This window comes from Tupaia chinensis, unplaced genomic scaffold, assembly GCF_000334495.1.
Source record: "Tupaia chinensis unplaced genomic scaffold, TupChi_1.0 Scaffold000710_1, whole genome shotgun sequence".
Classification (NCBI taxonomy): domain Eukaryota; kingdom Metazoa; phylum Chordata; class Mammalia; order Scandentia; family Tupaiidae; genus Tupaia; species Tupaia belangeri.
This window is the reverse complement of record NW_006160234.1, coordinates 1,268,771-1,296,013: the sequence shown is the minus strand read 5'-3', so window position 1 is coordinate 1,296,013 and position 27,243 is coordinate 1,268,771. Positions and strand designations below refer to the sequence as shown.

The window sequence follows — 27,243 nt, the reverse complement described above, 5'->3', positions numbered from 1 at the left end:
AGTTATCATAAACTATTTATATGGTTATCTATACTTTTATGAGAAATGTGCAAAGAAAATGCTTCTCCATCAATAAATGTTTCTTGAGCCCCAGTTATTTTAGGCATTGTGTTTAGTAGCTAAGATATAACCAAAAAAAGACAATGTTTTCAACTTGCAAGCAGTTGTAGTGAGGCAGAAATACAGGAAACCAGTGATTTCCCCAAGGAGATAAGTGGTAACATAGAGACCACGGTTGCATTATATAACTCACCAGGGGCTGGGAGTGGGGAGTGGATGGGGTCACAGTCATCAAATAATCCAAATAGGAGAGATGTCTGGAAAATATGTTGAGGTACTAGTAGGAACGAGCCTAGTGTAGTCTCCCATTAGCGATTATGTGGACATCAGGGGCAGAGTGGGTTTTGTTGTTGTGGGGCTGTCCTGGACATTATAGGATGTTTAGTAGGAGCCCTGCCTGTACACACTGGCTCTCAGGAACTCCCTCCATTCACCCAGTCATAACAACTAAACATGTCTGCTGACATTGACAAATGGGCGGGGTAGGAGCCACATAAACTGTCTCCAGTCGAGAATCATTGCCCTAGAGAAACATGGGTTGGATCAGAGAACCAGGAAGAGGACCCCACATGTACAAAGATACAGGGCACAAAACAGCATAGAGCAACGATACTTCAATGATTGATCATGAAAGTCAATAATATTTATTATGCACCATTACGTAACACCTCCACACCATCTGCTGGCCCATCACTTCTACAACTTAGTTTGCATTTACTGCCTATAAAATCTCTCATTTCTTCATAAGAACTGTATGAAATGGCATTCCTATTAAAACTGTTTTTAAGAAGCCTGTTAAAACTCTGGGAGGGTAGTGAGGCACAAGAAGGCAAAGTAACTTACCCAGTGTCAACCAAAAAACTAGACAAACAATCCCAGTGGACTCAGAGCCCACGTACTTTCCAGGATATGGTGATGCAAAATGCTTTCTACATCCAGAGTAAAGAGTACACATTAGGATTTCAAAAGACATGAGTTTGAAAGACAAGAAGAGTCCATTTACTACCTACAAAGGAGTGTAACTTACATGTGAAAACAATGGGGAGTTCCTAAGGCACTTTTAGCAGAAGAGAGACACAAAAGGAAAAATCATGTGGGTAGCAATAGAAAGGATGAAGACAGTCGATGGGCACAGATCTGGGGGGTAGGGAGCACAGTCAGGAAATTACTGCAATAGCTTGGGTGAGAAATGTTGAGGCTCCAGCCAGGAAGGCAAGAGTCGGATGAGTACAGCCACTCATTTAGGGACTGAGTGACTGACTGACCCAGAGACTGATAGAACATAATAGCTAATGTGTCCAAGCGATTCGAGAATTATGAACCTCAGCAGGTCTCCATGGGAATGGTCTGTTTCCCTTCTCTTTCCATTTTCGCATCCTCAGAGTTCATATCTGATTGTATTGGGGTTGCAACAGCAGCAATGCCTTGTCCTCCCCTACTTCACATATTCAGTAACATTCACAAGGCGAATGTTAAAGTAAGTACCTAATATGGACCAGGCATGACATCAAAGGCCTTACGTACATTATAACATGAAACCTCCTTAAAATAGATTCATTGCCACACTTCCCAATACAGATTAAGACATTGAGGCTCACACTTCTTAGGGTTTAAATTCAGATTTGTTTGACTTTCCATTTCCACTGGGGCCTGAGTGGAGCAGCAGTAACTCAACATTCTGCAATACCAGATCCACATAGGAATGTCCTAAGTTCATATCCCAGGGCTTCCCCATGTACACTAAGTGATCAGGCTGGCTGAGGCTGAGGGATGGAGTCATGGTGTGGAGATTCTTTTGGAGGTGCTTCTCTCTTTCTCTCTCATGAAAGTAACTTTAAACAGAAAGAAAAAGAGAAGGAAGGAAGGAAGGAGGGAAGGAAGGAGGAAGAAAAAAAGAAAAATAGAAGGGACAGGAAATACAAGGGCTGGGGATAGTGAGGTGGATTTACTCCCTCAGGCTTACTGGGAGGACCAACTGATGAAGTGTTCGACTCTTACAAGGTCAAATGTCTAAAGGAGACAGCTTAGAATTACCTTCAGTACTGAAAAGCAAAGTAAAAGAAAACCCTTCAGTTATATTTAATTGAGCCCAGATTTCTGTGCCCGACTATTAAAACTGCTCGCCCACCTAGTCCCCTTTGCTTTCTCTTGCCTCTGGGCTTCTTGACCCTTATTTCTGTCTTTGACATTCTTCATTCTCCCTGATATATTTAGCTGACTTTCTCCAGTAAAGCATTGGTCAGCTTGCCGCCTAGAAAAAGGCAGTTTCAGCCCCTCTTCTCCTTTCCTCCTCATTCTCACCGTCTCTACCCTCTCTCTCTTCATTTCGTACTACTTATTGCTTCAGAGTCATTTCTCCCTCTCCTTCTCTGTCTAGTTCCCTTTTCTATCCTACAGGTACTTTTTAAATGATTGTTTATTCCCGTGAGACACACACACGCACACAGGCACCCCAGTTAGGTCCTCACACTGTAATCCACCACAACCTCAGTCAGCCTGGATCACAGCCAAGTATGCTTGTGCCTGGCATGTAGGGAGGTCCTGGGACATGAACTGGGGACCTTCCCATGTGGGTCTGGTTGTGTCACCAATGGGCTACCATCTGGCCCTCTTTCCCTCAAGAACTGATTCTCCTTCTTTCCTTCATTGTTCTACTCCTACAAGTGGTTTTTTTCTCCCTCCTAGCCTTTGCTGAGAGACCATAAGGCAAAATCTAGTTTATTTTCAAGTCTTGTCTCATCCAGAGAATCTCAGGAATTACCGGAGAATAATCAGAATGTAAATAATGTCGGATAGAATTATTCTTGGACAAAGAAACCATCCAATTAGGGGTGCACAAGCTAGGAATCTTCTAATTGGCTTTCAAAGAGATTAGATCAGTGGTTCCTCAAACCTTAACCTACCTCAGAATACCCTGGAAGGTTGCTAAAAGGCTGCTGGGCCTGCCCCAGTGTTTCAGATTCACCAGGTCTGGGGTGGAGCTGAGAATGTGCTTTTCTAATGGGTTCCCACGTCCTGTGGTATTGATGCTGCTGGCCTAGGGGCCACACTGGCCTAGAGAACCAATAGAGTGGGAAAACCAGCAGCTGTTGGGGTCAGTAGTGCCTGGCGTTAGTTAGCCTGAGGGACATCAGAGGCAATAGAGCTTTGTACTTCGTCACATCAACAAAGGGACTGACAGCAGTCTAGGCAGCTCTGGATAAACGATCCAGAAGATGCGCTGGGGTGCAGTGGGGAGGGGAAGACAAATGGGGAAAGCTCTGCATTGTAATCTTCTGGGAAACACCGGAGCCAGCTCCAAACCCTGTCATCCACCCTCCCACTCGCAATCATGCATAGAAGCAGCAGAAGGGAATTCTCAGATCCCTTTGATCTCTTCCCAGCTCCAGTCTTCTGTCTGTTTATCTCCCTCCTTCCCTGGCCCCCTTTTCTCCCCTTCCCCCGCCCAGTAGATGATTCACTCCCCCTCTCCCCCGCCTCCCCACCTCACTGCCATCTGTTTTCCTAATGATGGCAGATGAGCTGTTTAGTTGGCCCGCACTGTAACAAAGCACACTCCACGCTAGCACTCTCCCCATGCGTTCTCAGAACGCTGTTTTATTGGTATCATCTCCCCACCCTGTTTCCCTTCGACTCTAAAACCCCACCCTTTCCCTTTCTCTGGCCTCATGTGGATCCCAGTTTCCCAGAATCAGATCAAGAGACACAGAGACACAGATACAGAAGAACAGTGGGATTAACTCGCATGTGGGCTGGGCGTGCATAGGGGAAGGCTGCTGGAAACTGAGGGCAGTTAAAGCTCACTCAGCAGCATACAAGGACAGGCCAGAATTACCCAAGCACTGCTACTAAGTGACTTGCTTGTTTCCAGTGAGAGTTTTGGGTGAAAAAACCTGTTGTGATTGAGACTAGAATATTTGTATTTGTTACTGGCTATTTGTAGGGTTCAAGTAGTGTGTGTGTGCATGTGTGTGTGTGTGTGTGTGTGTGTGTGTTAGAGAGAGAGAGAGAGAGGGAGAGAAAGAGAGAGAGAGGATTCCTGGGCCATCCTTCTTCAGCAAGGCTCTGCCACATTCTTGACTTCTTAGGTTAACTCCAGCAAACCTAGCTAAAGAACTCAGAGAAGCCTAAGGTCCCCTGCTGGTAGGGGAACCCACAGCATAAAGAAGTAGAAAGGATTTTCCTTGAGGTAGCAAAGGTCTAGTTTGAGTTCATCAGCAGTGAACGACAAGTCTACCTAAGAGGTTGCAAACATAGATAGCTTCATGGCTTAGGCAGGTAATATAAATGACGGAAGTCCATAAGTAAGTATCCACAGGGTGAGGCGAAGACTACTATTTGGAGAGAAGGGTCCGTCTGCAATTATAGCTACTACTCAGATCCAGTTCATTATTGCTATGGTTACCAGATATTCTTGATTTTTTTAAAGATAAAATTCTTTGCACAAAGAGGTTTTTTTAATATTTATTTTATTTGGGGTGTATGTATGTAATGCTATGTATGTGCACATAAATTTTACGTGAACAATCTCCATATTTAAACATTGGCAACCAAACTAAATGTTTTCAACATCGTGCTGTGGGCCTTTGGCCTGCAAAACCCTTATGATTTTTCCCCCTCTTTTAAATTTTCTATATGATGTATTTCCTCAAAGGAGAGAGAGAGAGAAAATGAGAAAGCACCCCAGGGGGCGGCCCCACAAAAATCCCTTCTCCTGCTTTGGGATTTGGGGCATGCATGCACACATGGGTGGTGTATCGCCCGAGCTGCTGGGTCTGGGACTCAAACCACGTAGTTGTGCATGTGGGATCTAGCCACCTTAACCACTGACTGGCACCACAAACCCTTGTCTAACTAAGCTCAAAAGGGTCTTCTTACAAAAATCTCACAATTATAAATAACTCTGGCTTGGCTTTTAAGTGCCTTTTTTTAAAAATTGCTTTAATTGCTAGAGGGCACACACACACACACACACACACACACACACACACACCAGAGAGAGAAAGAAAGAGACAGAATACATTCCCAGTGGGGGACAGTCATTCTCAATTCCGTCTCTATTTCTCTGTCCATCCTGCTAGGATTTTGGGCACAAATGCACACATACCTGGAATGTATTTCAAGCCACCTGGGTCCAGATATGAACCTCAGTTGACCATGTGTGATAAGATTCTCTTTATTCACTGGGCTACACGGCCAGCCCATACTTAAAATTTTATTAAGTCACTTAAAGTAATTTAGAAATCCTAATTTTTGTACATTTTGGATTGGAGAACTAAGCAAATTTAAGCGATTGAACAAAGGGCAGAGGAGAAGACAGAGACAAGATCCTGAATACAGTGAGGCAGGCAGACTGTATTTCCATATCTGGGCTGTGGGAGAGGCAGCAGGCTTACCTCGCAGGACTGGATGCAGTGCACCAGGGAGGGATCTGGGTGCCATTGACGCCGACCAGTGCACACGATGCTCTACAGGGAAGAAGAAAAGAACAGAAAACAAAACAAAGACATTTGGTACATGAGAGAAGGGGTGGCTCCTTCATTTATTCCACCAGCCCAGCTTCTTGCCCCAAGTGGCAAGACTTTAACAGCACCCCTGGAAAGAACCAAAGCTATGTGGCCTTTCCCAGGGAAACTGCTATCCTTGTCCACCAGATGGTGCTAAGGCAGAAATTCTCAATGTAGGGGAATTTTCATCCCTTGTCTCTTCCTCCCTCCTTTAGATATAAAAATATCCAGAGTAATGTTGGTATGGTTTAAAAAAAAGCACCCTTAATATTATAATCAGTTTAATTTCATTTTAGGCACAGCATTGTTAATAGTTCCATTTGCTTTGAAATCTTAAATAACCTTATAAGAAATGTCAGGTGGTTGTGCTGGTGAAGAAGTGCTATAAGGAAGGAGGTGTAGACAGTGGCTCAGCAACTGTACAAGGCTGACTCACATGGAAAGGTTCTGGGTTCGCATCCTGAGATCTCCCTGAGTATGTCGAGCACATGTGTATCCACGATACAAGGCTGCTTAAGGCTGGGGGTGGATCGTGGCATCAAGTCCTTCTTGTGGGTAGTATCTCTCTGTCTCTCTCACTCATGGAGTAAGTAAATAAACTTTTAAAAATATTTTTGAATTACCAAAAGAAGCATCATAGGTTTTTAAATCTACAAATATAGCTTTATAAGAAGTCTTCAGCCAAAAAATGGATCTCAGAAACCCTAGATTACAAGATGTAAAGAGAGCCCAAGCTAGGACTAAAGACTAAACTACACTCTGTCACCCTCCTTAGCACTGGTTAGCCCTTCCTTGTAGGAAATAGTGGCCACACTCCAGACAAATAGGATTAATGAGAAATCACTGGAACTCAAAATGGCCCAGCATTAAGCTAGTAGAATGCAAGCGTTTGAAACACCATTAACTGTCTCATTCCCAAGGTCATTTCCACAGTTAAGCAAATAGTCATCTCCTCTTTTTTAAGAATAACAATTCATTTTTACTGAGCTTTTCCCCTTTAATTTTTGTATTTCAAAAATTTAAAGGATTCACTGCAGGAAAAGAGAAAGTCTCACAGCAGTTTTCAAAGAGAAAAAAAGGTTCTCTGCATAGCCTGCTACCAACCCACCCATCAGCGCTTTCATAGTCACATTTTAATTTAGTACAATTGGAATTTGGTGCAACCAAATGAAAAATAATACATGGTGTGACATGAGCTTTACATAAGATAGAACTTCCAGCAATTGCAAATCATATGCTCTAGAATCCTAAAAATGCACAATAATCAGATTGGAGATATTTGCATATATTAATATGTAGATATATGAGGGTATACCTCATGGTCAGTTATGAGAATGGGAAGCTACAATATTTTTCTGAAGTTATACTATTAAAAACTAACTCTTCCTTCACAGAGCAGAGTCCCGAAAGGGAAAATAAATAGTCTAAATCCTCATAAAGTTTGATATTCCAAACTCTATATAATATTAGAATGTGACTTGGCTTAAGTTATTATTGTACTTAAAAAACTTGATCAAAATATCTAAAGTAAACACAATAGAGATATTCAGACAACTGAAAAAAGTGAGTTATTCTTCTGTGCTTAAAGCCACTTAAGCAGAACTATTTGCATATTAACAATACCTCTGTTAAGTAGAAATTATTCTTGTTTATGTTTTAAAGCAAATTCCAATGAGACTCTATGCAGCAGTAGTCACGACTTTTATTATTTAAAGTATCAATGTCCTCAAAGTTCTACAAATAAAACTACCATATGATCCAGCAATCCCACTCCTGGATTTCTATCCAAAGGACAGGAGAATGCTTAGCTGGGAAAAAGTGCTTGAACATCTATGTTTATTTAGTCACTATTCACAATTGCTAAGACATGGAACCAACTCAAATGTTCATGAACAAAAGAATGGATTAAAAAGTGTGGCACATATACTCTATGGAATACTACTCAGCCATAAAAAAACAATAGGACCTTGACTTTTGATAGAAAGTGGACGAATATGGAAGATTTACTGCTGAGTGAAGCAAGCCAGGCTATGAAGAAGAGACATTGTATGTTTCCACTTAATATGTACTGAGTGTCTGCACTCTATGGCTGAAGCTGAAAGATTAGAGGATATAAAAACAGGGAAAATGGTTATAGATGCTGGATACTGTGTGGGAAGAGGGTGGGAGAAGGAGGAGAGTTTGAGGAAAGTCATCAAGGAGAAAAAGAGAGAGGCAAGACATTTATGAAACACATAAATGGACTATCTGTTGATGATAACATGTATAGTATCCCCATCTGGACTGATGAGAAATGTATTCAAGTTGAAAATTCACTTCACAAGATAAGTGATGGGGACCAGCAGTTGTCGTAATAGTTACATTGCTGGACTGCCATGTAGTTGACCACAGTTCGAGTCCCGGACCCGGTAGCTTAAACTCACGCAGGGTGCGTGTGCATGCCTGCGTGCCCAAGATCCTCAGAGGAGAATGGATTGTGGCGTGGCCATCCCCCCTGGGGGGTGATTTCTCACTTTCTGTCTTCCTGTCTCTCTCTGTCTCTCTGGTGAGCGCATGCTCCCTATAGCAAAAACCTCTCAAAAAAAAAAAAAAAAAGATAAGTGATGTATAGTGATTGAATGAATGAAAGAAATTAAAATAAAATAAAAAATATTTTAAAAATAAAAATAAAGTATCAATGTTTTATACTTGTTTGCTATCCCAGATAGTAGCAATGGGAAAATCCTTAACATGTCCCCTTGAAATGCAAATGTGTGGCTGACGACTTTGTTCCTTCTTAAAATACTGTACTCACTAAGGTCCACACTCTACTCAGTCAGCTATTCCTTTGAGACTAAATGTATATAACTCACTATGAGCTGGATTTCACAGTGAGCCAAGTCTGAAAACTCATAAGCCTAAGAGGCTGACCTCGAAGAGCTCAAAATCTTTTGGGGGAGTCAATTCCATTATGTCAATTCTTCCACATAATAGAATTCTTGGTCTTGTTACATAGTGGGGACAACCAAAGAAAGAAAGCAGGTTTTTATTCTCAATTCTTTTTACATTTTCAATGTTCATTTTGAGGCAGGAGAAAGCTAGCAAATGAAAATGAGTAAAGGGGCTGGAGCATCTGTCTATGTGGCCAGAAAGAAAAAGCAATCAGGGCAGAAAATTCCTGCCCAAGACAGGAGATTACTCGGTTGTAGTGATGGCGGTGACGGCGGTGGTGATGGTGGAGTTAGCTGGTTAGGCCACATTTAACATAGCCAATGGGATAAATCAGGGGGCTCAGCCACATTTGATAGAGCCAATGAGATGGGAACAATCAGTGGGCCCAACCCGTGACCAACAAATGTGACCTAGATTATAAATTACACAGCTCGCAGAATGCAACTGCTAGAGCCTTTCAGGCCACTCTTTGTCCTCTCAGGCCTGCTCCTACCTCTCAGAAGAGTACTTTCTCTTTTACTTAATAAACTACCTTTTCCTTTCACCATAGGCGTGTTTCATTCAATTCTTTAAAATACCACAAACCTGGATATTATCACAAAAGTGATCCTGCAACAATTTCTCTTATTTCCAATTTACTTTTTACACCTTTGTACTTTTATGTAATTTTATTATAAGGTAATACATGTCCATAGTATACAATATAAACGTCATAAAAGTCCACAGTCTCCCTCCTACTCCTGTCCCCCAAATACCCTATTTCTTCCATCTTATTTCTAGTTCTTTTTCACATTATATAAACATATTCTTTTTTAAAGAGAATTCTTTTATATAACTTTATTTATTAATATTATTTTTATTATTTACCAGTTTGGTCAGACAGACAGAGGGAGAGAGAGAGAAAGCAAGTCACCAGGTCCAGGACTTAAACTGTGGTCAGCCATGTGGGAGTCCAGAGCCTTCAACCACAACACCACCTGCCAGCACCCCCCCTTTTTAAGAATTATTTCATTTAACTTTATTTATTACTATTATTATTATTTATATACAAGTATATTTAACAGGTAGATATACATGCCCACAAATTGTAGACTACTAAAATTTTATTTTGCTTTTGTTTTATTATGGTTTGTTTGGTTGTTTTACTTTCTTTTACTCTACAACTATCTTGGGTTTTTGTTCATTTTGGGGTATCTAGGATATTGTGGGTACATTGAATGTACAATATCCCATTGCATTAATGTACCCTAACTTATTTAACCAGATTCATATTGATGGAATTAGTCATGTCCTATCTTTTGCTTTAACAAAGCTTATTATCAACCATTTCACATATGTGCAAGTATATCTGTAGAATAAATTCACGATAGTAGAACTGAAAATATTCATCCCATAGATTTTTTATGTTCTACAATTCAGTTCTGAGATTGGTTCAATTTGGTAGCCCTCCTTAATTACTGTAAAACTATTAAGAGTTGATGGTAACTGTGGCCATAGTCCTCTCTAGACTGGAAAATCCTTAAGAATAGGGACTGTCTACCACTTCTATTTCTTACTTATCTCAGTTACTTAGAGAGAGAGGATATCCATAAGTTTTTCCAACCATTAAATATGATTTATCTTTAGGCTCCTTTGTCTTTTGCCCTATGATAGTCACCCATGCCATAAAGATGCCCCTTATCTATAAAGCTATGCATGTGCCATTAGACCTACTTATTGATCATAATTGGAGGAGAATTACTGATTTTTTTCAGAACTAAATTTTACGGGCACATTTGAAGTACAAGACAGAAGTGACTGAGAAAAATAACAGCAATGCTGTGAGATGTGAATATGATTTTATTTTCTGGAATACCTTTGACAAATTACAATCATATTTGTCACATTTGAAAAGCTATAGAGAATAATAAGAACAATTTTATATTTCTTGCCCAGCTTTATCAAATCTTAGCATTTTGCTGTTATCTATTTCCAGAGTATAAATCACCAAACATTCGATTAATGTTCCCTATATGTAGCCCTCCCGTGTCATTCTTCTTCCTTCCTTTTTATTGGTACTATTTCTGTGCATTAATCTATTATTATAAATATTGCGATTATGCTACCAACAAGAAACTTCACAGATAAATTGAGAACAACTAAGTGACATGATTATTTTGAAGTTTTGAAAGGAAAAGTTTCATGAGAAAACTAATTTAGAAATTTTCCTGAGTGGGTCATTTGAGAGTTTCTATTATAATAAGCAAGGGGGAAAAAAAAAAGAAAAGAAAGGAAGCAAAAATAGAGGGATAAGGTAGGGGGAGAAAGAGGAAAAGGAAGGAAGGGAGGAAGGAAAGAGAGGAGAGAGAGAGCTACAGGGAGAGAGAGAGGCGAGAAAAAGAAGAGAAGAAAAGGAAGGAAGGAGGGAAAGAAGAAACCAGACAAATCAGCTAAGGGCTATTAGGATTGTCCTAAGTCTGTATAAAAAGGTTGTTGCCTGGTAATGTATTGCTAAAGGTGACAAGACTGATGGTTAGCCAACATCAAGGTCTAATAGAAAAATTTTCTATTATTATTATTAGAAAAAGTCACTTGATGGAATGAGCTGCTAATCACATCAGACCACAGAATTCTGCCACTGTCTAGATTTGTTATCATTTGCTTGCTGCTATACATTTATGTGCTCCTAAAAAATACAGCATTGTGGGGCTAGCAGGTGGCATGGTGATTAGGGCAGCTGGATTCCCACAGGGCTGACCATAGTTTGAGTCCCGGACCCATGGCTTGAAAATCATGCCAGGCCAGGTGCATGTGCGTGCATGCCCAAAATCCCAAGAGGAGAACAGAGAAGGGACTGTGGCATGGCCATCCCTCCGGGGGGTGGGGGGTGATTTCTCACTCCTTCTCTCAGTCTTTCTCTGTCTCTCTCCATTCTGGTGAGCACATGCACCCTATGGCAAAAACCTAATAGTAATAATAAAATAATTAAAATACAGCATTGCTTTTGAATGTTTATTCAGATGGTTCATCCTTCAATTTGCTTTTGCTCCTTTCCTCCAGGACTCTTGTCTACTCTTTTCTAGTGATGTGACGCTTACTGCTAAGAGGAAGTGATCCTTGTCAACAGATAATAGACCTTATGTGTGAATAATAACAAAAAATATATAAATACAATAAAAAAGGAAGAAGAATAGAGAGGCAAAACATTAATGGGACAAAGAAATGGGGTATTATCTGTTGAGGATAACTTTATCATATTATCAACTGGACTGGTGAGAAATGTACACATGTTGGAATATTCACTTTGTAAGCCAAGTAACACACGATTGAATGTATAAAAGAACTTGAAATTAAAAAAATAAATTTAAAAACAAGAAAACTTAAAAAAAAAAAAAAAGGAATGATTCCATGCTTAAAACTGATGGAAAAGGAGACCTTCTCATGACTCATGACTCATGTCTAGTCTACACTGATTTGTAGCAAGTGTCACTGAAGCTGTTGTACACAGCTATATCCATCAAGAGGATGTTTTGAGGGTGGGGGCTGAGCATTAAGAGCCAGAAGGGGTGTGAGACCTTCTAGTTGAAAACTGTCTCCTGGAGGATACTAATTCTCTTTTTCTTCCTTCTTCTCTTTAAATCGTTCTGCTTTTATTTGAAGAACTATTTTCTTTGTGGGATGAATTTGAGAAAACTAAGTCAGAAGGTGCAAACTTAGATATGACTGAGCAATTCTGTAGAAGAGCTGGGGGCTGAGAGGGATTTCATGTAGCGTTAAAGCTCTTTGTAAACCCATCCTGTGTAACCACAGGAAAAATCTCATTAATTTGGACCTCACTAAATCGTAATGATGGTAGTACTGAAAAAAGAAAAGCTTTGTTTATTGTGAAAAGGAATTTATGAAGAAAATAATAGGGGAAGTGAGATGTCATGATGGGCTCTTTTGTTCTGCAGAAGAAAACACTTTCAAACACAACTTAGAAAAACTTTACATGCTAACAGTTGCCACATTATGCAGGAAAAAGAGAGAGAAATAAAAGAAATCCTTCCATAAAATCAGTTTCCTGAATGCCCTCTACTTTGAAAGTTAAAGCATTAATATTAACATTTTAAAGTCACAAGATTTAATAAAGTTCTCTTTTGATACAAAGGTAAAGGAGAATCACAGAAATTCCACCTTGGGCCCAGATGCAGTAGTATGCACTGCTAAGATACTGTGCTTTGCAGGCTGGGACCACAAGGGAGAAAAGGGCTTGAGTCCCAGTCCAACCTAAAGGCTCAGCATGGTGGCATGTGCGTGTCACCAGCTGTTCAGAAGGTTGAACCAGGAGAATTATGAGCTCAAGGCTGACCTGTGAAACCTGCAGAGACCCTGTCTGGAAGAGCCACGCATGGTGGTGCACTCTGGTAGTCCCAGCTGGGAGGTTGAGATAGGAGGAAGGACACGGCAAGACCCTGTCTTTTACAAAAAGAAAAAAATCAACCTTACATAGTTTTTTTTTTTTTTTTGAAAAGCATAAAGGTTTTGGGACCAGCAGTTAGTGTAATGGCTCTGTCACTGAATTCCCTTGTAGTTGACCGCGGTTTGAGTCCCGGACCCAGTGGCTTAGATCCCAAGAGGAGAATGGAGGAGAAGGGATTGCAGTGTGGCCATTGCCCTGGGAAGTGATTTCTTGCTTTCTGTCTCTCTCTGTCTGTCTGGCAAGCACATGCACCCTATAGCAAAGACCTCTCCAAAAAAAAAGAAAAGAAAAAAAAAGAAAGAAAAAGAAAAACATAAAGGTTTTCTTGGGGCCCACAGGTGGTTTGAGCCCTGGATATGGCAGTTTGAAATATTCCTATGTGGCCAGCTGTGGTTTGAGCACTGGACCTAGCAGTTCGAAAATCATACATGTGCATATATATGCCTTAAATCTCAAGAGGAAAAGTAGACAAGGGAATGCAGTGTAGCCATTCTCTCTGGGGGGTTGATGGTTCTCCCCAGCAAGCCTTTGTGTCCTGTGTTAAAAATCTGAAGAAAAAAAATTTCTTTAAGAAACACCCTATGGGAATTACTCTTTTTCATAGGCTGCGGTTCCTGCAGCTGCCACATCTGAGCAACAGATGAGATGAATCATGCACTGAAAAGATACTGGGGATGAAGGATTAGACACCATTGCTTTCCTCGGGAATCTTAGTTCACTGGCGAAACTGAGGTTAGTGTGACAGAAAAGAAAAAGAGAGAAAGAAAAGGACAAATAGGGATGAAAAGTGACACAAAGCTCCTAGCCTAACTGTGAGGGGAGAGCCCCTCACTCTCAGCTCAGGCACCTGGACTACCGGAGCCCAGATGCTGCGGCAGAGGCAGGGCACAGCTGAGCAAAAGGCCTGTGTTTCTGGGCATCTAAGAGCATGAGCAATGGGCTGTGGAAGAAAACACTTCGGCTGTCCCCTGCCTGTCACAGCTGCTGGGTCCCATTTCTTGGTCACCTAGGCTGAAGGCATGTGTTGGACGGGCAAGGAGCCCATCTGTCGGTATCCTTCCTTTCTGTCAGGCTAGTGTGCACCACAGAAAAATCTATATCTCTGTGTGTAATTGACAAAGGAGGAAGATACCGTTAACAACAGAATGGCCCAGAAAGTCCATTTGGGAATTTCAAATCTTTACCTATTGCCTCCTACTGCCAGCCTGCCCTTGAAATTAAAAACAAACAAACAAACCATGCATTTTATCCTTCCTCTTTTCTCAGATTCACAACCGAAGCTTTCAGAAATTGATTCTTTAATCAGAGACATTCTAATAGGAAACACTGAATAACCATTAATTCTCTTCCCAGACCAGTCCATAAAAGGAACAGAAAAAAGACAAATGATTGACATTCTACCTCCTCGCACAAACAGACACAATTTAGCAAACAGAACAATATTTTTCTTTCTCATAGAGATAGCAGGTGATAGCTTCTCAGAGATGGGTATTTTCAGGGTAAGATTTGTACTAAGTGGTCTGAGATCTAATTTTTACTTAATTAAGAACTATATGCTGAAAGCTGTGCAAGACACTTCACAAATGCTATTTCTGATTTTTGTTAACAACTCCACAAGAGAGGCAATATCCTCACTCTCGTGAGTGAGTTAACAGAGAAGTAGTAAGCCACATCGTATTTGAACTCAGGAGGACCTCACTCTTCTTTTTATGTTGGTTGCTACTCTGAGTTGTTTTTCATCAAGTCCCCGGACTCTCTAAGTCCTCAAAAAGTCTTCCTTTAATAAGAAATATATTATTCTAAGAGTCAAGTATCTTTTGCAGGAATACAAACCAATAGATCCCCCAGTGAAAGGCAAATAAACTCTCTAGACCAATAAAAAGTGACCACACCACAATCCCTTCTCCTTGATTGTTCTTCCACACACACACAAAGTCTTTATCAATAAGGAAAAGCAGTACTAAGCAGTATTACAGAGAAATCTCTCTATATATTTTTAGACTTCATAAAGAGGACAGGGGAGTGTGGAAATTAAGAAAAAATCTCAGGATTGAGATGGGTTATGTTTTATTTGCTAGGCAAAGTAACCCAAGGATACATGAAGGAAGAAAAAGACGATAGACTTCAGAGTGATGCAGGAGATAGCACACTGAACTTAGAGTCAGAAAAGTCGGTTGCATTTATTGCTGTTTCCTCTCTGGTGTGCAATCTTGGACAGATTATCCAACAACATCTAATGTATCTTTAAAGTAAAGATAATAAACATCTTTTCCTAGTACATTGGTTTGTGATAAGATCTAAATGAAATTATTCACACACAAACACAAACATATGACTTTGAAGACAGTAAAGTTTTATCCGAATGTAGGGAGTAATTTTTTTTATTACAAAGAATGAAGTCATTGGAAGCAGACTAGAGAAAATGATGCAATTTAATCCATTACTCTCAAGTCCTGCCAGATACAAAGGTATTTGAAATATGGTAGATAGCAGAGATTTTCATGAAATAGTCAAGCATCATTTACTAACCAAATGAGCCATGTTCCAAATAGGTATGCTTATACTTAAAATATTTATGTTGCCAGTATTTTATTTTGCAGTAGTAGTTTTTCCTCTAACATTATAGCAGAATCACTTGGGATGCTCATTAGAGGTGCAAATTCTAAGGCATCTCTAGCCTTTCTGAAGGGGGGAACCCACATTATTTCTTTTATACACTGCCCAAGTGATTCTTTCCTTTTTAATGTTTATTTTTATTTATTTCTTCTATGAAAGAAGGAGAGATACTCCCAATAGTTTTCACATCATGATCCACCGCCAGCCTCAGCCAAACCTGATCATGATCACATGCATGGATGCCCAGCATGAACAGGAAGACTGTGGGAGACAAACCCAGGACCTTCCATACGGCCTCAGCATCACAGGGTGTTGTGTTACCACTGCACCACTGGGCTTGGCTGCTGAAGCGATTCTTCTTCTTCTTCTTTTTTTTTTTTTTTGGAGAGGTTTTGCTATAGGGGGCGTGCTGTGCACTCACCAGAAAGACAGAGAGAGACAGAGAGATAGAAAGCAAGAAATCACTCCCCAGGGGAAATGGCCACACCACAATCCCTTCTCCTCCATTCTCCTCTCGGGATCTTGGGCATGCACCCACACACACCCGGCGTGAGTTTAAGCCACTGGGTCCGAGACTTGAACGGTGGTCGGCTACATGGGAGTTCAGCGACATAGCCATTACGCTAACTGCTGGCCCCCCCCAAGTGATTCTTAAGAACAGTGGTCCCCAATTTTTTGACACCAAGGACTGGTTTTGTGGAAGACAATTTTTCCACAGACCAGGGGCAGAGGGGGAGGATGGTTTCAGGATGATTCAAGTTCTTTACATTTACTGTGTACTTTATTTGTACTATTATTGCATTGTAACATATAATGAAATAATTAGAACAACTCACCACATTGCAGCATTTGCAGCTACTCCCCAGCACAAGCATCACTGCCTCAGCTCCACCCCAGCAAAATGAGGCATTAGATTCTCACAAGGAGGATACAACCTAGATCCCGCACATGCACAATTAACAATAGGGCTCAGGCTTCCAGGAGAATCTAATGCAGCTGCTGGTCTGAGAGGAGGCGGAACTCAGCAGTAACAGGAGCAATGGGGAGTGCTCTCTCACCTCCTGCCCTGTGGCCAATTCCTAATAGGCTACAGGCAGATATCGGGGTTAAAGAGCCCTGCTTAAGGTACTAAAATAAAGATTGAGTACAGTATAAAACAATCCCCAAGATAAGTCAATTTTAGTGATAAGGCTATTACTTGATATGAAGTTTTATTTAATACAACTGTTTTAGTTCATGAAGCATGTCTTCATGACAATGCTTTAGTTCATGAAGCATGACCATGCAGATAAGGCCAGATTTTGCACCTCTGATGAGCTGCTAAGTGCCACAAAATAACAAACCTCATGGGACCAGCAGTTAGCGTAATGGCTATGTAGCTGTACTCCCATGTAGTCAACCATGGTTCACGTCCTGGACCCGGTGGCTTAAACTCACACCAGGTGTGTGTGCATGTGTGCCCAAGATCCCGAGAGGAGAATGGAGGAGAAGGGATTGCGGCATGGCCATCCCCCCTGGGGGGTGATTTCTCGTTCTGTCTCTCTGTCTCTCTTTGTCTGGCTGGCGAGCACACGTGCCCTATAGCAAAAACCTCTCCAAAAAAAAAAAAAGTAAAAAATAACAGACCTCATGAAATCATCTGTGGTTGATTTGCAATCTTGTTCTAGGGGACCTGAGGCCATAGGGTAATCATCTTAATCATTATTCCTATTGATTCCACTGACTTCTTGTTTTTCTGTTTTAATAGAGTTTTAATTTCCTAAATACAGAGCTTCCCTTACAAGCCTTGTTTGTAGCATTATTCTTTTTTTAAAAAAGAATTATCTATTTAATTTTATTTATTATTATTTTTAAATTTACTACAGGGTACATGCACTAACCAGAAAGAGAAAGTGAGAAAGCATGCCACCAGGTCTGGGACTCGAACCAATATTGGTTACATGGGACTCCAGCACCTTAAACACCAACTCACTTGCTGGCCTCTGTGGCATTACTCTTTAATCTCATATTAATCAAAGAACTGAGAGGGCAGAGGTAACAGCTCGTTTTTTTTGCCATTCTATGAGAATTAGAGGTAACTGTTGGTTAACATTTGTTTTTTGGGGGGCATAAAAGCTATAAATTTGGGGCTCAGAAATATAAAAGTGCTGTGATTATGCTTTTGACTTTTGAAATTCTACTGCTGGATTTTTTTCCAAGGACAAATTATTCTTATAAGGTAAGGCTGACACCCATTTTGCAAGTTACCTCAATTCTTCCCTTACAGTGTTAGAAGCAGCTAATTTACTTCACTTTCTCATACAAATAGGACCCAAGTCTTCAAGAGCTTGACTAAAAAGATCCTGCCCATAGTAAGAATGCACACTGTGACCAGCCACACAGTTCCGTTGTTTCCTGACACTAAGAGGTGGGCTCAGTGAAAGCAACAGGCTTCCCATAAAGTGACTGAAAACAAGAAAGATTACCACTAGTGCACTGCATTAAATTCTATCCATATATTTCTCTTTTTAAAAAATAATTATATTTATTAACTTTATTTATTCATTTTAATTTGACCAGAGAGGGACAGAGAGAGAGTGAAAATGAGAGAGAGAAAGAGAGAGAGAGAAAGTGAGAAATCAAGCCACCAGGTCTGGGACTTGAACCATGGTCAGCCATGTGGGAGTCCAGCATCCTTAACCACCATGCCACCTGCCAGCCCCTATCTATATATTTCTCATCTGATATTTTCATTAGACTATCAAGATAGGTTTTATCCTCATTTACACATGAGGAAATGGAGGCCCAGCACAGTCAAATTGCCTAAGGTTATGCAGTAGGTGGTAATTAACAGCATTTGTGAGTAAAATTGGTTTTAGGTTTTATTATTTTTTTAAGGAATTATTTATTTAATTTAATTTATTATTATTATTTATCCATTTTTTTCTTTCTTTTTTTTTTTTTTTTGGAGAGGTTTTTGCTATAGGGCACGTGCACTTGCCAGACAGACAGAGACAGAGAGACAGAAAGCAAGAAATCACCCCCATGGGGGATGGTCACGCTGCAAGCCCTTCTCCTCCATTCTCCTCTCGGGATCTTAGGCATGCATGCACACGCGCCTGGCGTGAGTTTAAGCCACCGGTCCAGGACTTGAAACACGGTTGACTACATGGGAGTCCAACGACATAGCCATTACGCTAACTGTTGGTCCCATTATTTATCAATTTGATTGGGGTGGCAAGAGTGAGAAAGCAAGCATTCAGGCCCAGGACTCGAACAGTGGTCAGCCATGTGGGAGTCTAGTGCTTTAACTAATACTCCACCTGTTGGAAATACATTTTTCAGTCCAAGATCTGAAGTGTTTGTTCAGTGTTACCATTCTCAAAATCATGCCTTCACCACGTATGTCCAAAACCAAGAATGCACAGACTAGATATGTTGATCTACTGGCTTAAGAGAAGCACTATTATGTGTTTTCTTTCTGGGATGGCTACTTGAAATTGAAAAAGTCTATAATTACTCATAAGAGCAAGAAGGTGCTGAAATTCCCTGTTTGAAGAGAAAATATTCATTTAATTCTGATGTAGAAAATGGTACTGCAACAATCTCTTTGCTTATTCATCCAATGTTTGTAAGACATCCACAAAGTGCCAGGCACTGAAAAAGGCACTGAAAATATAAAAATGAACTAAATGCTCTAGCATAGAGATAAATAAACAATAACCCTCCAAAGATAGCTGGAAAAGGGGAGGCTTTAATAAAATGGAGAAAATAGTTTTCCAGTTTGGAAATGGTCTGATCTTTTTCATTGGTATTCCAGCTGTCCTCATGAAGACAGATGAACTGTTCTTTCCTGAATGTTCCATTTGAAAAGCAGAAGTGGGGAAACCCCACTTACTGGAAGGGCTGCACTTGGGCTCACAAACCCTGTGTCCATTGCTTGTTCCCAGTGGGTGCTCTGTGGGGTAGTTAGTAAAGTCGATGCAAAAGGATTTCTAAAGCAGTTTATGACCAAGAGCAAGAAAAGGCTCTTACATGTCCAAGCCTTTCTTTGGCTGCTTATAGAGAAAGAGAAGTCTTTCATCATAGGAAGTGGAGTTTACTGGACTGAAAGAAAGGGTCTAGACCATCTGGTACACCGTAAAACACGAGCAGAAGCTCTTTCTCCAGGGCACTGTAATTCCAGCCACTGAAGTTGAGCTAAACCTTAATAACAGACTGTGGCGAGTGGGCTAAAAGTCTGGAGAGGCCAGGGACTGGGTGAGCTGCCTAAGGAGTTTTTCCAACCTTCTCCTTCCCATTCCAATCCAGCCTTAACTCTGCCCTCAGACCTGCAGTATGTCCATCCCCACCCCCAAGGGAGGGCAGGCAATGCCCTGAAGGAGCCTGGCCCCTGCCTCTCCCTATCTCATTTTTACTACCTATCTTCCCCTTTCCTCACTACTACACATACCCTGGTTTCAACCACGTAGAACTCTTACTATTCTTTACTCTCTAGATTGTTCCTCTTGATCAAAGTTTAAGACCAGGAAGGGACCAGCAGTTAGCATAATGGCTATGTCACTGAACTCCCATGTAGTCAACTGTGGTTCGAGTGCTGGACCCGGTGGCTTAAACTCACGCCGGGCATGTGTGCGTGCGTGCCCAAGATCCTGAGAGGAATGGAGGAGAAGGGATTGAGGCGTGGCCATCCCCCTGGGGGGTGATTTGTCTCTGTTTCTCTGTCTCTCTCTTTCTGGCAAGCACACATACCCTATAGCAAAACAAAACAAAACAAAACAAAAACCTCCCCCCCAAAAAAAGACCAGGAAGAAAATCTTTCCAGATAGTTGGTCCTTCTGCAGCTCCATCAGGCTTCTGAGCAGGCTCCTGGTTGCTTCCTTCCAGAGGTCCCCACAGCACTTTTGCCATAACCAAACCAATTCTCATGTTGCATTATTATAAATATCTAAATATCTATTTTTAGAGTCATGTTGCAAGTCTCTTCAATAGTGAGACTATCACTTTCTATCTGCATATACCAGCATTAAGCACAGTTTCATGGCACAGAGTAAGCCTCAGCAAATGTTTGCGAAATGGACAAATGAGTGAATGAATGGGGTTGGGCTTCTCCCTATCCCTCATCCTGAATCTTATTTCAAGCACTTTTTTTCTAATCTTCCTTCTTTGACATCTGCCAATAAGAAACGCAATTAGTTTGTAAAGAAAGAGGAGCGATCTCAGAATGATTTCTGAATGAAAAGTGGTATATTTCTAGAGTATACCTTTGGTTATTTTATGAGAACAGCCTTGCAAGTATTTTCTTAACGGGTCCAATAATACCATCAAGTTCCAGGCTTTCTGACATCCCCCACCTGCTTCCATTCTAAGAAGAAATAACTAACTTATGGCAAGATCTTCTCTACTGAGCTCTTGCATAAGTTTTCTTTCTCTGTTACATTTATAATCATTTCTCAAATATTAGGTCATCAGGAAAATGATGACACATTTTTGCATAGAAAAACATAGAAACTATGTCATGACTTTCCTGATGACCCAATATTTATTGAGCACTTTCCATATACGAGGCGCCATTCTAGGATCTAGGGACATAATAGTAAACAAAACAGGTAACATTCCCTATTGACCTTTTTATTACAGTAGCAAAAAGAGACAATAAATAAGAAAAATAATATAGTATGCCTGGTGATGAAAAGCCCTAAGGATAAATATAAAGAAGGAAAAGAGACAGAAAGTGTTAAAAGTTTAGATAGAATAGCCAAAGAGGGCCTTCCTGATACTTGAGTAAAAACCTAAAGGAAGTGAAAGAACAACACATGTGGATGTCAGAGACCATTCCAGGCTAAGGGAACCACCAGGGCAGATGCTCTGAGGTGTTCAGGAAACAGCCAAGCGGGCTTTGTGGGAAGACGAGGGTGAGCCATGGAAAGCACATGGGAGATGGAGTCAGAAGTCTAAGGTGGTCTTTGGAGAAAAGAAGGCCATAGAACCAAGAATCCATGTTTGGAAAAATCAAATGTACAGATGTGAAAATCAATGAGAGTCCTAACCAGAGTGTTAGCTAACATGATGGTGACCCAGCAACTAAAGTGCAGAAGAAATAAGGAGTGAGGGGTAAGGGTGAGGTGACAGCAGCAATGAAAGTGGTGAGTAGTTTGGCTTTAGAATCCAATGGGGATGATTTGAGGGAGAAGGGAGGGAAAACGCAATAGAAGTGGCAATGAGGACAGAGGAGGACCTATCCCTTTTAAGGAGAGAAAGCAACAACTATGAGCCTTTTGGAGGCAAGCTCCTCAGGGGAGTCAGCTCTCAGCTGGAAAAGAAAGCAGATGGAAATCCCAGAGAAGAGGCTGTGGCTGTAGCAGATTCTGCTGATGGCTGGCTATGAATAGCAGAGGGCCCAGGGAAAGGATTTCAGGGCTTAGAAAGGGTGGGAGATGGAGACAGGAAAAGCTGTTCTCTTCTTACTTGTTCCTTGAGTCACTCTCTCCCTATTTTCAGTTTCATTTCCTCTTTTCCGATCTATCTTTCTCTTCCCATCCTTCTGTCATCTTTATACATGACTTCAGTTTATCCTAACTTTTCCTGTCCTGTTTGTCATTAGTGGTAATTTCCCTCCTTCAGTTTCTTTCCTGTTCCTTATATCTCAGAGCCTTCCTTCTAGCTTATAAACTTTCCTTTAGATGTGAGCCATCTTTTTTCCTCAATCTTTCCTTTTCCCCCTTCTTGATGTTTGACACTTCTTTCTAGAAATGATCCATGTGGCTGTTTGCTTTGGAAGAAGGCTTTGAAAGCTTCCAAGTTACCCCAGGGAATGTGCTGTCAGTTGCTCAGCAGCCTTGCCTTCTTGTCCCTTTCCTTACCTGGACCTTGATAGGTTCCATCCAGTGCTCCAGGCTGTCAGCAGTGACATTCTCAGGTAGCATAACTGGGTCACTAGGGGGTATTATACACGATGGGGAGCACATTGCACCTGAAGGAACAGAAATTTATAGCAGAAACTTGAATTTCTCCAATCTCCATATTTTCAACCCAAAATCAATAGCTTTGACATTTCAGGAGCAGTGGTATTAGGGGTCATCATATCATGATGGTTATAGATAGAGCTGAGATTCCTGTACTATACAATAGTAGAGATATTTTAATAGTAATTAGGAAAGAGCCACTGCCCCAAGCTAGCTCCTCTTGGCCTTTGCCATTCTTCCCAGCCCAGTATAACCACCTTTCTTTAAAGCCCTAAATGATCCAGCAATCAGCAATAAGAAGATTAACTCCAGGTCCAGCAAACTTCCAAAATCCCACTCCAGAACTACAGCTAGTCAACTACTAAAGTTATGGGAAGAAGCCTTTTAAGTATATTTAATGTCATTTCTGCTTATCTGGTCTCCTAGAAGCTTATTACTGCAACAACTACTACCTAAGAGCTTGACTAGCTAGGGAAAAAAATAATGACCCAGAAAGGGACCAAAAGGAGGTGTAGTGGTTAAGACTCTGGACTCCCACATGGTTTGACTGCAGTTCAAGCCCTGGACCCTGCAGCTTGAAAATCACACCATGCAGGGACCAACAGATGCCATAATGGTTACATCACTGGACTTGCTTGTAGTCGACCACAGTTCGAGTCCCAGACACGCCAGGTGGGTGTGTGCGTATGCCCAAAATCTTGAGAGGAGAATGAAAAAGAAGGGATTGTGGTGTGGTCATCCCCACTGGGGGATCATTTCTCACTTTCTTTCCCTGTCTCTTTCTGTTTCTGGTGAGCGCATGCACCCTATACCAAAAATCTCTCTTAAAAAACAAAAATCATACTAAGCATATGTGCATGTATGTCCAAAATTCTGACAATGAAGAATAAGGGATTGCTGCATGGCTATCCTCCCTGGGGAATGATTTCTCACTTTCACTCTCTCTGTCTCTCTCTAGTGAGTGCATGCACTCACTAAGAAAAAAATAAAATCCAGAAATTATAAATTACACCTGTCTGTTGCTACACTGAAGATCATTATATTGGCAGCCAAGAAACCTATGTGATTAAAAGAAGAAGCAATGGAAAGTCAGAAGTAGACTTTGGTCATGTCTATTAAAGGAAAATGTTGCTCTGTTTCCTTGCATGTGGGGGTCCAAGTGTCTCCTAAAATTTGTTAAAAGAAAAATACCATCAGCATTATTTATCTCACTATCTATAGATCTGATGATCTCCAGTTTTCTTTTCTCAGCTTTCATTAGCAATATTTCTATACTTTACAGTAACTTTAATAATAATCAAAAGAATTACATTAAGGACTTTAGATATGTGAGTATATGATATTTTGATGCAGAAATTAGAGCCGTGGAGGTGAAAGACCACTCAAGAGGCATATCTGAGTTAACTGATATCCCATGCCAGACCGCAAAAAATTACAGTGCACAAAGCACCTTGAAGATGATAAAGAACCATTTCTGAAACTAATGAGGTTTCTAATTAACTCAAATTATTTTCATTGGCACTACACAGATTATAATACCCTATAGAATAACACCCTGCCTGTGCAGTTCAGAATGTAGGAACAATTTCATGAAGTTTTGTACACACTACAACTCTTTTCTGTCATGCTCAGGGCCAATGAGGGCAAAGGTGAGTCAACATTACTACTAGACACCTCTGGCCTTGAAGACCTTAGATTGCAATAACTTGAATAAGACGTTGACCACAGGCTCTGCAGCCTAGTCTCCTGTAGAGAAAAACGTCTGAAGAGCAACACAAGTAAGTGCATTCTCAAATCATTCCTCTCAGAAACTCTTCAGCCCATCAACGACCACAGAGGTAATGGGGGAACCCAGCACACATGCTCCCCTCTTTCCTCCTGGAACTATAAATCCTACCACAAATCCATCCACTCTCAGCTCTGCTGCTGAATGGGTAACAAAACCAGACATGATGCAAATAGCTTTACAGCCACACCACATTATACACACATGAAAGAGTAAAAAGAACAAATTTGTCATAAATTTTATTTTTATGAAGCAGCTGAGAGTTGATTTGCATTTCCATCAACTTGTCAGGGAGAAGAGTATATCTGATTCAATATCTATCCAGGCCTAATTATAGCATGACTTGTCCCTTCTCATTCTTACCAATGGCATATCCTTGTTCGCACTTATACTCCACAAAATTCAGATCTGATGGGGGTGGTGGGCACTCCCCTTGCAGGTTCTCACACAACTTGAACTCTCGGGTCCACAATCCCTCTTTAGTGCAGAGGATGGGAAGCTAGAATATGAAAGGTAAAGAATATCTCCATAACTGTTTTTGTTCATTTCATTGAGAATGGGGGAAAAGATGGTTTGATCGAATGATCTGATCAACTTTTAGAACCTGGACTAAACAACATTATTGGAAACTATAAACTATGTTGTTATCGGCCAAAAAAAGAGAGAGAGAGAGAGAGAGAATGTTTTTGCTGTTTCTAAGTGAAGAAATGATGAGTAACTTCACCATTAATAAAACATATTAGATATATTAGTAATGTATTTTCCTATGGATATAAGAATATGATAAACTATCAATTGTAGCTTACCCATGAATTCTGAGCTATTTTTGGCAGCCCCCCCAGATGGTATTGTTTTGTATTGATTCATCCACTCTATCACACAAATACCACTTGTGGTGAATGTCAAATTATTTCAAGATAACTTTCATCCAGTGAAACCAATTCTTAATTTTCCTAAAGGTGTGCTTTGCCCTTGTGCTTAAATGGACAGATTATATTTACTTTTGCTCTCAACGAAAATCCCATTCCCATTTCATTTCTCTTGTGCTAGTTTATATAACTCTTGGCTTCACACCTCCAGTCATTGCAAAGTGTATTCTATCTAGAACAAAAAGATTAGCATCACCACACAAAATCCAAGAAAGTAAGATTTTAGAAGCATAGACAGCTCTTTTTTCATCTGGTCAACTCTTTGGCTTCTTAATCAGTCAAGCATTTGGGTTTGATTTCTCAGGGTCTCATTCTGGGGCATATTCTTTTAACATCTATTCTGCAGTTCTCACCTTGAAGTGCTAGACACTAAGCTAAAGACATGCCAGGGGAGCAGTTAAGGTCATTGAGCTTTGCCTAGGAGTCTGCTTGACTTCCTGTCTCGTGTGTGTGTGTGGTACTTGAAAAGATTCTAAAATAAAATTGATATTAGTCACACAACTATGATAAGACTGTGGTTTTCATCTGAGACCTCTTGTGCCAAAATCCTAGTGAGGATAACAGTCAAACAGCACTTTCAGCTTTGTTGAAACAGGGCTTTAGCTTTGCTGAAATTCATGTTTCTGTTCAGGACTGTGTTCTTCTTAAAAAAGAAAATGTAGCACTAACATTCCTAGCCAACCTAGGTCAGTGGCCATGCATGAGACATTGCCAAATCAGAATCCCAGCATTTTGGAGGATATACCCAGTTACCCTGCCCATTGGGTTCTTCTTATTATTCAAGAGGAAGTTCTAAACTCAGAAGGGAATATTTTTAAAAATGTGGTATCATCTGAATTCTCTGTCAAACAATATTAATACCTCTGGTTAGAATCACCACTTACAAGACTTGCATGATGATTATTTTTAAGCATTTTTATTCAGCATTCTCACAGTGGTCATCAAGATTATTGCATAACCTGATCTAAAACAAGGTTCAAGAAATCCTCCTTACCCTTTCACTTTCCTGATTACAGTTGAGCACGCATTGACTGTCCAGCTTGAAGCCATTGGTACATTCATACATGCCTTCAAAAACAGGAGACGGGGGCTCACACATCACTGGGCTGCAGCTGCCTTGTTCCCAGATTCCACCTTCCAGGCACTGTATCTTCAGGAACTTGCTGATAAGACATTTAAAAAAAGTTGTCCATCAGATTCTATCAAGGAGGTCCTGGGGGGTGGGAGGAGGGGAGGGTCCTCAGTAATAAGCGATAAGGACTGTTAAATAGGCAGGGTCAGATGGCTTTTGTTAGCCCAAAGTCCCACTGCTGCAGTCAAACTTCTAAGTCATGGTACTAAAAATAGCAATGTTCATTTATTAGCAGTAGTAGCAGTAGGTGTTGTATGTTTTATTAATTACTCTCAAGAGTTTGCTAAGTAGTACAGCATGGGGATTGTTTATAGTTAGAGTTTTCCATGAGACTTTCATCTTGGAGGAGTCTGTCATCTAAATATAGTGGAAATGCCAGTTAGAATGGACTTCAGAAAACATGATCACACATGCAGAACACTAACCAGAAGTGACTTTTGGGTCATCAGGGTCAATGTGGCATTATATTGAGTTGTAAGAAAAGTCACATTTTTGCACAGAAAAACATTGCAAACTATTTCATGAATTTTCCAACCACCCAATAGTTGGTGAAGTCGTTAATATTTATTGGTTCTTCAGAGAGGAGAGAATGTGCAGCCCTGTGGGATTTTTTTGTTTGCTTTTTTGTTTGTTTGTTTTGTTTTGTTTTTGGAGAGGTTTTTGGTGTAGGGTGCATGCCCTCACCAGAAAGACAGAGAGACAAAGAGATAGAAAGTGAGAAATCACCCCCCAGGGGGGATGGCCACGCCTCAATCCCTTCTTCTCCATTCTCCTCTCGGGATCTTGGACACACACGCACATGCGCCCAGCGTGAGTTTAAGCCACCAGGTCCGGGACTTGAACTGCGGTTGGCTACATGGGAGTTCAGTGACATAGCCATTATATTAACTGCTGGTC

General features: G+C 40.8%; 1 protein-coding gene across 2 annotated transcripts in view; it reads right to left on the bottom strand.

Moving 5' to 3' along the window:
- Nucleotides 1-27,243, bottom strand: part of PAPPA2 (pappalysin 2) — a 327,575-nt gene that overhangs the window by 49,061 nt on the left and 251,271 nt on the right. For both annotated transcript variants that reach the window (XM_006160881.2, XM_027776745.1), the window contains 4 exons: nt 26,209-26,377; nt 24,649-24,784; nt 22,398-22,507; nt 5,457-5,528 (listed from right to left, as the gene is read on the bottom strand). In XM_006160881.2, the coding sequence (XP_006160943.1) occupies nt 5,457-5,528; nt 22,398-22,507; nt 24,649-24,784; nt 26,209-26,377 (487 nt within the window). The remainder of the gene's footprint in view (nt 1-5,456; nt 5,529-22,397; nt 22,508-24,648; nt 24,785-26,208; nt 26,378-27,243) is intronic.